This window comes from Mesoplodon mirus, assembly GCF_964341445.2.
Source record: "Mesoplodon mirus genome assembly, chromosome: 11".
In the NCBI taxonomy this organism is placed as follows: Eukaryota; Metazoa; Chordata; class Mammalia; order Artiodactyla; family Ziphiidae; genus Mesoplodon; species Mesoplodon mirus.
In genome coordinates this window covers 101326215-101338598 of record NC_138987.1, presented here as the reverse complement: position 1 = coordinate 101338598, position 12384 = coordinate 101326215, and the positions used below count along the sequence as shown (strand labels likewise).

The following is a 12384-nucleotide window of genomic DNA, read 5'->3' as shown; positions in this document are numbered from 1 at the left end:
AACTAAGGAGCCCGCCTGCCACAACTAAGGAGCCCACCTGCCACAACTAAGGAACCAGCAAGCCTCAACTAAGGAGCTCATGAGCCACAACTAAAGGAGCCCACCTGCTGCAACTAAGATCTGGTGCAACCAAATAAATAAATAAATAAAAGACTGGCATTACCAAGTTTTAATGAGGATGTGGAGCATCTGAAGCTCTCATACATTGCTGGTAGGAGGAAAACATGGTGCAGCCCCTTTGGAGAATTGTTTGGCAATTTCTTATATACTTAAACATATAATTATCATAAGACCCAGCAAGTTCCACTTACAGGTATTTACTTAAGAGAAGTGAAAACATATGTTCACACAAATACTTTTACACAAATTCTCATTGTAATTTTATTCATAATAGGATAATAGCACTGAGAAAATCAAATTTGCAAATAAAGATAGGTCATAATTTGGAAGCAGCACTGCTCACTAAGAATGCATTTTGTGAAACGTTTTCTCTTGCATTATGCCACCATTAATGAGTTGGTTATTGATTACCTAGACTATGCAGAAAGCAGTGGCATGAGTACTAGATTACAGGCCCCTTGTGGGCAGAGACCACATCTTACATTTTATTTGTATTCTGTGGTACCAAATAAACACAGAAAACGAACAGATCTGCATAAGAAACAGATAGGTACAATGTACTTAAAGTAGTTCCCAAATCATTTATGTATTAATTCTAGAGTTGTTACATATGTACATAGGTCTGATGTTTTTGTCCAGCTTTGAAGATGTTCTGCTTGGGGTGATCGAGAAAGAGCCACAAAGTTGCCCAGCTTTCCCAAAATTCCTCCCTCTCCCCGAGTTCACGATAGAGACTGAAACAAAAATGCCACCTCAAGCTCCTGGCGCCGTGGCCGAAGCTGAGCGCGTGGCCGAAGCTGAGCGCGTGGCCGAGGATGTGCAGGGTTCCCTGTACTGTCACCCACTCCTTGGCTTCAGGCCGCCGGGAGGAGTAAAAGCTCTTCCAGTCCAACAAATTCTAAGACCTTGAGACTTCATCCTCTGTTATCTTAACCTTGGAATCAGTTCAAGCAATTATTACAAAAGCAATTTGAAAGGTTAAAAGTGTCCCCTGTGTAAATTTATTACTAAGGAAATGAAAGCCGAGTTATCTGCCCACAGGTAATTGCGAGTTTATTTTTCTATTTCGAGATATTTGCTGGTATGTTGATAGCCTCAAATAGTTGTTCTTAACCTTTTGGGGTCACAAACCCCTTTGAGAATCTGATAAGCCTCCTGCCTGCCTGCCCCTCTTCCCCACTCCCTCAAATATGTCTTGTTTTCCTGCTGTGTGCCAGGCATTGTTTTGGGGAGGCTATGCTTTGTACCGCCCCACCTCCAAAAAGTCTGTCTGCACACGTGCACACCATTTCACATACAATTTTAGGGTTTGTAGATTGAACTCCTGAAGCCCTCCTAGAGTCCAAAAATATCTTAAAAGTAATTGTATGGCTAAAAATACTTGACACTCTCACTAGACAGAATCTTAGTATTTGCAGGAATAACAACGGAGTGTCCTTCAGTTCAGGACCTGCCCAGGGAGACAAGATCCTCAAACTCCTTTAGATCACATGGGTGTGGGGTAGGAGACAAGGAATTTCACATTTCACCCTAATCAGAATAGGTGACCTGTGCCTGATCAGCAGGCTGGTTCCTGTGTGTCAGAGCAGTGGCTAGGGGGCCCTTCAAGGACACTCTACCACCTCAGTCTGTGCTTCTTAGAAAGAAGGAATTTTAAAATTATACTGTGGTCACCGAATCTGTGTCTGTAAGCCTCCTCTGCCATTCTAACTGAAAAATTGACCTATTTTCTACAAACCATTGCTCAGGAGCTGATGTGTTTTCATATGTGATAAAGGGCTGCACATCTGCGGGGACGTGAGTGATGACACCTATCACTCTGACCTTAAACCCAGAATTGCTTTTTTGTTCTCTCATCAGTATTCAACTCATGCTGAAAGGAAGAGATCTAAACTGTGAAGGAGACTGTTTATCTAAAGAACTGGCATTCTGGCAATTCAAGAAGGCTCTGAAAAGCCTCATGGAAAGCAAATTCTCACTTTGGGTTTTTGTTTTTCTGTGTGTTGCGTTGTGACACCTGACAGCTCCTTGGAGCACACACGCTATCCGGGTCCACAGTGCTGCTCTCGCCCTGACCGCCCAGTCCACACGGCCTTCACACGTCATCCTTTAGGGTTGGGGACTCACTGCAGATAGGACCTTCACACAGATTTAACGGGGAAAAGCTGTCATCTCGGAACTTATTTAACTTAGCGATCTGGCATGCACAGATGAGGAGGACCATGTGACGGCGTCACATAAGGTGACGTACAGACACGACGTGAGAGTGAAATTAAGGAGAGGTCGCTTTTATTTTATCCTGAACCATAGAGACTTAACGTTCTCGACTTTACCGAGGAAACATCTACATAGTAATGCTATTTGGATTCATGCACTTCATTTGTGGCTTGGAGATGACTGTATTTTATCATTTGCTTTTGAGAGCCCAGCTTGACATGCTGGAAGTCTAAATCTTGGCAGAGAAAAACTGGATTCCAAACATTTTCTGAAATGCTTAACTAGTGAAGCATCTTTTAGTTTCCCTAACACAGTGCCCTGCGTGTGGCTACATCGAGTGTTCGTGTCTGTTCTCTTAGAGTCTATTTTTTATGTTACTGATTTTTTTTTTTAATTTTTTCTTTTTATTTTTATTTTTTTATTTTTTTGCTGTACGCGGGCCTCTCACTGTTGTGGCCTCTCCCGTTGCGGAGCACAGGCTCTGGACGCACAGGCTCAGCGGCCATGGCTCACGGGCCCAGCCGCTCCGCGGCATATGGGATCCTCCCAGACCGGGGCACGAACCCGTATCCCCTGCATCGGCAGGCGGACTCTCAACCACTGCGCCACCAGGGAGGCCCTATGTTACTGATTTTTGTCCAGAAATCACTTAGTAGTTTCAAATAATCGATTTAAAACTGTTGGGTTATTACTTCTTAACCCACAGAAAGACAAATTATAATTTTTTCATGTTCTTATGGGTTTTGGAGAAAGAAAACAATTTTAGGCAAGAACTGGTGTTAGAATTATCCTCTCTTCAGCCTTAGGGCTCTAATTTAATAGTAGAACCAAACCATGATTCAACTATTTATAACAGAAAGACCTTTGGGAAAAGTGGGGTCTGCTACTTCCACAATTATAGGTTAAGGTTGAAATGAAAAAAAGTACAGAAACTCTGGCTCACTTTCTCCCAAGCACAAAGTAGCATTAGGGTCCCTTTTGCTAAACCACCGCCGTGTAAAATCTTAGAAATTTTTCAGTGATCATGTATTTTTATAGTTAGTGTACTTCAGCGAAGCTATTCCTATAACTAGTAAACACTTGATTAAATAATCTGATTCAAATATGAGGAAGTCTGTTTTTCACTGGAACAAGTTTTTGACCTATAGAAATACTCTGTTTTACATTTACCTTAAACATATATTTCTCAGAAACTACAGTTCTCTGAGACAAGACTTATTTCGCTATATTGAGATTCACTCCAGGTAACACATTTTCAGTTTGTTGCTGGAATAATTGACATTGCATATCAGTCTTATGTTTTTAAGATAATTTAGGTACTTGTATATGTAAGTTTCAGAGTACTATCATCAGACATGACTGGAATATGAATAAGTGTGTTTTCTGCCAGATCCAAGTACTGTTACTCATACTCTGAAGAGAAACGCATGTGATTTGTGCAGATTAATTGCATTCTTTGAGCTCTTAGCTGCTGGTGCCTGACAGGTAGTCCATCAGGAAGACTGGTCTATGGTAGCATTGTTATAATAATAAACACACAGAAAATGAGAACATCAGTGCCCACGCAGTGCTGGATCAATAGAATATACCGTCCTAGGGAGCTGGTGACAAAATCCCACCAACATAACTTATGCCTAAGATTATCAGATGCTTGAAGCAAAATAAATTCCGAGTGAGATCAGAAGAATAAAAGGGATGATGTGAGGAAACCCTGTGCTGTGAGCCCTGGGTAAGTTGTAGTCGGTCCCTGGGGAGGACCTGGCACATCTAGACTGCGACGTTTAGTTAAGCCAGAATAGTGGCAGCCATCATGTAAGATGGTACAAGATCTTGACGTCTTGGATTCCAGCTCAACTCAGCAAATACCTGTTGAATGTGCCACATGCTGGTCATTATGCATTCAAGTCCCGCCCTCCAGGAGCTCAGGTCTAGTGGGGGAGCAGTTTGGCAAACACTTAATTATGACATATGCTTTTTTTTTTTTTTTAAGTCCAAGGATGTGTGAAAAACTATGGGAGCAAAGAAACACTTGAGACTGTTTCCCCCTAGAGGAGTCTTGAAGGACAAGGACTCAGGGAGGGAAGACACCTCAGGAGCCCACGCTTGTTATTTGACTCCTGGGAGATTTGGGGATTAACCAGCAAGATATGGACAAATGAAAACGTAAGTTTAAATGGCCAAGAAAACAGAATCAGTTGTTCCTTTTTTTTTTTTTGCGGTACGCGGGCCTCTCACTGCTGTGGCCTCTCCCGCTGCGGAGCACAGGCTCCGGACGTGCAGGCTCAGCGGCCATGGCTCACGGGCTTAGTTGCTCCGCGGCATGTGGGATCTTCCCGGACCCGGGCACGAACCCGTGTCCCCTGCAACGGCGTTGTTCCTATTTATTTTTATCATTACCTGCGACTTTTTCTGCTTCCTAATTTTTTTTAATGTTTATTCACACTGTTAAATCTCCTAGACTAAAGCAACTTTCCCCTGAAATAAATAAAATTAGGGAGTTAGTATATAATGGAGAAGATCCCACGTGACCTTTCATGAACCTGAGGGCAGTAGCAGACTTTAAGATTTCCATTTTGGGAAGATAAAGCCCTCTGTGGAGACTTGAAAGGTCTAGTGACATAACATGCATTTGTTAGAAATGAAAACTTTTTTGAAAGATAAATCCATCTTTTTCTTTGGAGATAATAAATTCTCGTTTATAGTTGGAGATTAATATTAATTTGATCCAAATTAGTGCAGTGCTCTAGTACAGAGGCTGCTTCTGTTGTCATTGTTTATGGCATTAACTTTGTAAGGAAGTTAATTTATTTAGCCAGAGGGAGGCTGTTCTTACTTCACAGTATTTGTTTAGGTTTTCTACTGTTTCCCTCAAAATGTTCATGAGTATTAGTCACGCATAAAAGAGAAGCTGCTTCCCATCTGCTGTGAACCTTCCAGTATTTGGAGATCATGGGACCACTGATTTGTGAGGTGCAGTTAAACTATGTCACATGAAAAGAACCAGACCAGGGGCCAAAGATAACAGTGCTATGCAGACTCTCGGGGGCCAGCGAAGGTTTTGTTTTACAAGATCGTGTCCGTGTTTGGTCAGTGAAGCTGTGGCAGAAGGTGAATGAAAGAACGTTACTTTAAAGGTATTAACGTGCCGAAGGAATGCATTTTTAGTGCAAAGCGTTCCGAACGGGGTAGAAGTGCCGGGTCAGCACAGAGCAGCCAAGCGCAGCCTGTGTCCCTCCCGGCTGTGGATGCCAAAGCTGGCCTCGCATCCCCCGCCCTCAGGTACCGTGCTTCTCGCGTGCCCTTCCTCCTTCCCCCCTCCCTCCCTGCCATCCTTCCTTGGGACCCTTTGAGAGTTCACATGAACCGTAGGTTAAACAAGATGGATTCGCATCTCTTATAACCAAGCCTACACATCATTCAGACATGAAAATTGTTTTCATACTTTATGTATTTCGTTTGTAAGGCTGGGGGAGGGGCGTATTTTATGGAAACAGATTGAACCAGGAAACATGACTGTGGCCATGAGAGAGAGACCACCCTCCTCACTAACGAAGAAAGTGTTTGAACCACACACCTGCGCCTAACCTCCAGCTCTGACATTTCATGCCTTTCACTTTCTAATTGCTGAACTATCTTGCGATCTTTCGGTAGGATAGTAGCTGTTTGTGTGTGCTTACAACCAAATGCCATTCACCAGTCACCATCCGTGGGGTTGAGCTACAAAAACTGGGACAGGGTACATGGTACAAGGAATTCTGTATTCGAGCAGAGTCTCAACAACAAGTGTCTACACCAAACGTATGATCAGATGTTCTTGGTCCTTCCACTGGGATTATTATTCCACTCATTTGAGAAAGACTTCATGAAATGAATGGGGTTTGAAGGAATTTAGAGATTTTTGGCTTATCCTTAAGTGCCCAGAAGAGGTTTGTGTAATTTACACTGCCAGGTTTCCATGGCTTTCCTAGTGAAAAGAGAGAACTTAAATGCCTTCTTTGCTGCCTACTGGCTAAAAAAATATATTTCCTATCCTTCTGAGAGAAATTACTGAGATTATTTTTAAAGAGAGTGAGGGCGGGGTGGGTTGGGGAGCGGGGAGGAGAGCATTACCGAGTCAGACACCCTTATCCTGCCTACGTAACTTCACCTACGCAGTTATGTCTTATCTGCTTCCTAACTGTGTGGCTATAGGCCTTGTATTTTAAAGTTGCACAAATATTAGCATGAGTATCGTTAAAAGATTGCAAGCCGGGGCTTCCCTGGGGGCGCAGTGGTTAAGAGTCCGCCTGCCAATACAGAGGACACGGGTTCGAGCCCTGGTCCGGGAAGGTCCCCCATGCTGCGGAGCAACTAAGCCCGTGTGCCACAAGTACTGAGCCTGTGCTCTAGAGCCCGCGAGCCACGACTGCTGCACCTGTGTGCTGCAACTGCTGAAGCCCGCACACATAGAGTCCATGCTCTGCAACAGGAGAAGCCACCGCAATGAGAAGCCCGCGCACCCCAACGAAGAGCAGCCCCCGCTCGCCACAACTAGAGAAAGCCTGTGCACAGCAACGAAGACCCAACGCAGCCAAAAATAAATAAATAAAATAAATAATTAAAAAAAAAAAAGATTGCAAGCCACCTTCATGATTTGGAGTTGAAACGTATTTGAAGTCAAATATGGAACAAATGACAAATGTCTTAAGAGCTTTATAGAAATATTTGTTAAAACATAAACTAGAGAGGTAAATCCCCAGAGAACTTCCAGAATGTACTCACGCAGCACGCTAACGAGAATCAGATGTTTCCTAATGAAGGCGCATCAAGGACATTTGCCGTTCCCTCTGTGACCCTCTCAACTAGCCTCTTAAAATTTGATCAACTTTGGATTTTGCTGCTAGAGACATTAAAAAAGAAGAAAATATTTGTATCGAATACCATCAGCTTGCTCTCTCTCATGTCTGTTGTACCTACAATATTCAGACATGAAGTCTAACATGGAAGTTTTGCTTTCCTAATCTTTCTTGCAGAATTAAGAGGAAAATAGAAGATGTTAATAGATGGGGTTTTCACAGATATGACCAGGCGACGGTACATTGCCTGTTGCCTCAAACATTGCTTTTTTCAACCCGAAATCTCCAAAGCATGACGTATACCAGGACAGGGCAGTTTTAGGCAGAATTTCACAGCTCTGATATTGAAGTCCTGTGTTCATCAACAGGAAGAAGATTGCCCCCAAACGTGTCTTAGCGCGGGGAGTCTCATGTGGGCATCATTAGGCGGTTCAGGGTCTTCCTATTCTTTGCTCCACTGTGGGGTTGCTTACCTCCAAGAGTGATGTAGGAACAGCTGAGCTGAGCCTCATGCACCACAGTGCCCTTAAAGCCCACCTGGACCTCGGCGGCGCGGCTGGGCAGCGGCTGGTACCCAGGCGTGGTGGGTGGGAGGAAGGCTCGCAGCATGGCGGGTCCCGGAGCACTCAGAGCATCTCTACTGGTCCCGTCTCGGTGCCCCGCGAGGCTGTGCCTCGTGTCAGGTGACGGCGATCACTCCAAGTTTGAGAATGCCAGAACCACACCACCTTCTCCGGTCCTTTTCAACCTGGCCGTCTTCTTTCTTCCCTGCGGCGCCCGCTGCCCGCACAGGCTGGCCTCGCCCTGTGGCCGCCCAGGAGAACTGGGGGTGAGACGTGAGGGTTCTGTCTGCCCATCGGCTCCTCACCTCCCTGACGGTGACAGGCTCTGGTTTGCATGGGCCACCACCAGCTGCTCCAGTGCCCCTCGTTCAGGACAGAGATAGGCTTGTCCCGGCTGGAAACGTGTGCCTGAGAGGCGGGAGCTGCAGTGGAATGTGGCTCTCTCTGTGAAACTATTTTAAGGAGAAAAAGTTAGGCCCAGTTCTACTCGTTATCTTGCCTTGCTCTCAGGAGCCAGCACTGTTGGTAAATCTGTTTCTCCTCCTTGACTATTTAAATTGTACATTCAAACTGCATATTAACTGGGGTGAAAAGAACTGTTTCCAAATGACCCCATTTTAATCTTAAAGTCACATTGCTTTAGAGAGAAATGGTCAGGTCCTAAGGAAATCTCCACAACGTCTCCGTGAGGCTTCAGAGCCAGACTTCCCGTCCTCCCCTTCAACATCTGAAAGATGTGTTCACAGCATCTTCCCCCTCCATCTGCATTTCAGTTTTCTCGTAGTAATAACATCGTCAAACCGCTTTTCTATTTCTATCAACAGTTTCCTTGGCATCCAGTCCTTATGAGAACCTAGTTCCTTATGTCAAATGCCACAAATGTGTAACATCCCCCCAAAATGGCACCCAAAATATTTCTACTTATATGTTCTACTGAAGAGACACAAATGGCTGTTCTCCCCCTGCTACTGGGCTTCGAATTTCTTAGTTGTGTGTTTCTCTCCCCTGTTACCTCTTTCCTGCTTTGATAGTTTTGGAAAGTTCCATCTCCAAGGAAAGGAAGTTTTCACTCTAACCAAGGAATAGAGCAGGATCCTGGTTTTGTAACGAGGATTACAGCCTCCAAAACATACAACGTCTTCGGATTTTTTAGTCGCTGAATGTCGGTGATCCGATCCACTCTCGCTCAGGGGAGCAGAGAGCAGGTGGGTTGGCGTGTGGGAAGCTGTTGGGGCAGCTGGCGCTGGGGATTAGGGTTGATGGACCGGGAACAGCCTGGAATCAAGTTCTCAGAGACTCGCTTAATGATCTTGAGATGAAAGAATTTCTTTTTGATATTAAGGCTCTCAGCGCATAGGCTTTAGAACCCAGACGTTCTTTTTTCCAGAGTATCCATGTATCAAAGAGGAGTATGTGTGTGTATTTCTAAGAGGACACAATGGTTCCATCAAGAAAAAACTGCCCCCCCCTTGCACACGCAGGTAAGATAAAGTTTCCTGGTGCACGAATCACACAAGAAGTTGACGCCATTGCCACCTTTTGGCAAGTTGACAGTTCAAATTTATAGGGTCCTTTTAAAGACATCTCCTTAACACAGCACTAAAACGACATCTCCTGTACCCTTTGATTTCTGAATCTTGACTAACAAGAAGCAGAAACGCCCACCGAGTCATTGGTCAGGTGAGTGGGGGCAAAAGTTGTCAAAATATCACAGCTGTTTTAATGACCAAATTATATTCATATAATTAAATATTTTGTAAGTTTAAAATTTTAAAATAATTTCTTTAAAAAATGTGTTGGTTTTCATCACCCTACCATAACATGGCAGCTATTTCAGTGAAGTTTTTTTTAACATGTATATATAGTTAGTGTATTATTTATATGATTAATACCACCAGATCCTCAACTAGATAGTTATAAATGTATTTTGGACCTGTTTAGCCTTTGCTATAAAAATGACCTAGACAGGCACGTATTAAGGTATACAATTTGTTTGAAAATTGTTAAATGAATCAATAGCAGCTATATTATGCCACATTGTTCTTTCACTACTAAATCATTCAGTCAGAGTTGTACCTCATCGTTCAACAGTTGTAAATATTACGTGCAGACACTTTGGAGTCAGAGATTTATCACTGAATTTTGTTTTTCCTGCACCGTGACCTCACTTAGGGCTTTCAAAGCCAATCTTTCAGTTACTAACACCTTCCTGGGAGAAGGGGAAGGGAGGGAGGCTTCCAGGCCTAATTTGTGCTTCAGGTTTCCGATACTTAACAAAGAAGACGGAGTGTGTGTGAGTGTGTGCCGGGCCTCTGGCTGCAGTGATGTTTCAGAGCTGGAGCTTAAGAGTCGAGGCTCGTTTTCAGTCTGTTCATCCATTTAAGAAGCATTCTCCACGTGCCTGTTGTGTTCAGGTGCTGTATTTTTAAGGACAACATACTTCAGTGTGTGTCTGTGTGTACGTGTGTGTGTGTGCACGTGTGTGTTCTCTGTGGGCCTAAAAAGCCCCAGTGCGAGGTTTTCAAGCTTGAACTCCAATGACTGGTTTCAGTTATCCAAGAAGTATGTATTTCCCTCAAGATAGAAAGTGAATTTCTTTCCATTTTGTAGTTTTGAAGATGCTCATAATTGGTTTGATGTGTTTTTTGCAGTGTCCATTTATGGAATTTGGTTTTACGACAAGGAAGAATGCCAAAGAATTGCAGAGCTTATGAAAAAGTAAGTGCTGCGGGCTGAGTATCTGTCAGGACCTGGTGCTTTGTATTTCTAAGGGTACGTAGCTACACTGTAATCTAAACAGAGCACGTCTCTGACAGCAGTCCTTTTCACCGTGGTTAGGAACACATTCACTATTACTTAATAAATGAAAAATAAACATAAATGACCATGTTTTACATTTCCACTAGGTAAGATTTATTATGCAGAAGGGTTCCCCTCATTTTTTTTCTGCATGTGTGAAGAATCTATAATATGAATTTTTCCAGATGGCAGTTTACCTTAACATTATCCTCCTTTGTAAATTAGCAGCTTTTTCCCTTGAAAAGTTATCGGTGTATCTCAGTGAAGGGAACATTCAGAGCCCTTCTAAAAGGCTGCCCCAGATTCTCTGGGGTGCACACGTCCTTCCCGCCCTGAAGTCTGCCCGTGGGGTTCAGACCTCCCTCCCTTCTGACCCTGCGAGGGTTTCAGAGAGTCTGTATTTTCAGTTCCTTTGGGAGTATCTGAGCTAACACTAATTTAGTGAGCAGTAGACAGCCCCTCTCTCTGTCTCTCTGTCTCTCTCTCGTCACTAGTCTCTTTTTTTGTTAATCTCACGAGGTCTTGTGATTCATCCCAGTCTGCACTGGGGGAAACTGAAATGACTGTCTGCCTGTCCCGCTCTTGCTCCCCTGAGGACCCTGAGAGGAGGCCCGGGTCAGCATCCTGTCTCCTCTGGGATCCATCAACCCCTTTCACCGGTTCTTGAGCCCCAGGCCTGCTCACTGGGAGGCAGTTATTTCCCTGCATTTATGCAGATGGTTTACAGCCTCAGAAGGAAATGAGTTTCCTGCACGTGCTGGATCTGACCCAGGACTGGACTCGGCCGAACACAGGGTCTGGCTGCCACCAGCGCAGATTCGACAGAGCAGCTCCGTCTGCAAAAGAACCACTTTTCAATTTTAAATCCCGGGTCAAGGAAATGGCTAAAAAGTGACCCCAAAATATGGAATGTGGGGAGTACTTTTTTATAAATAAGATTGATTTCTGAAAAGCCTAGCTTGTGAGAGCCAAGTTTAGGTAAGCGGCTCAAGCTGCAGGTGGTGATTAAGTGTGTTCACACTAGTATTTACCACCATAACAGCGAGTTCCTAGAACACCCATGTTATTGTAAACTGTGCAGTGGATGATAATAGCAGGATCTCATGCAGATTAAAAAACACCCTGTTGCCCAGCCAAGAGGCCGCGTAAAGATTGTCAGATTCCCCGGTGATTCCTTCACAGCTGGGGCTGGGAACTGATCACTGGTGAGCGACAAGCCACCAATGTGTGTGGATTCCCTGCCTGTCCTCACTTAGAACTGAACCTCTCATTGAGCCCTCGGGTCTCCTTCCCCGTAAACGTCGCGGCAGTGATGAAGGAGCGTGAACTGCAGTCAGAGCCCACACAGGGAGCGGTACTCCTCTCAGCCACGCTGTAGCACGGAGGAGCGACCTGGCCTCCCTTCTGTGCTGTGTTCAGGAAAGCAGAAGGTGCTGCTCACTGCTGTGTTTTCGTACCCCTCTCCTGGGGTGGGATCTTCGCTGTGTTTCTAAACCACAGGACTCGAGGGGCTGGAATCAGCCACGCTTTGCCTTCAAGGCCCTTTGGAACCAGGGGCAGATGCCCGATTTGCCGTGCGGTTTGCCCAGGGTTTGAGAACCCTAAATTGGGTTTCCTCAGCAACACACGACTCCTTTCTACTGCCCTCAGTGTGGAGTTGGCAAACGTCTTCTGAGAAAGACCAGTAGTGAATACTTTGGGCCTTGCAAGGCCGACCGGTCTCCACCCCAGCTGCTCAGCCCTGCCCTGGCTGTGTGACAGCTGCCACAGGCCATGCGTCATTAACTTTCTGTACAAAACAGGCCCGGGCGAGGGTGGCCCTCCCCACTCCAGAGGTGTACGTGTGGTCA

The 12384-nt window shown here is 44.8% G+C and overlaps 1 protein-coding gene across 3 annotated transcripts in view; it reads left to right on the top strand.

Annotated features, from left to right (window-relative positions):
• DCP1B (decapping mRNA 1B) overlaps nucleotides 1-12384 on the top strand; it is a 46414-nt gene that overhangs the window by 20433 nt on the left and 13597 nt on the right. For all 3 annotated transcript variants that reach the window (XR_014295362.1, XM_082636570.1, XM_082636569.1), the window contains one exon: nucleotides 10387-10453. Coding sequence is in view for 2 of the 3 variants with exons in the window: in XM_082636570.1 (XP_082492696.1) it covers nucleotides 10387-10453 (67 nt within the window). In the remaining variant the exon portion in view is untranslated. The remainder of the gene's footprint in view (nucleotides 1-10386; nucleotides 10454-12384) is intronic.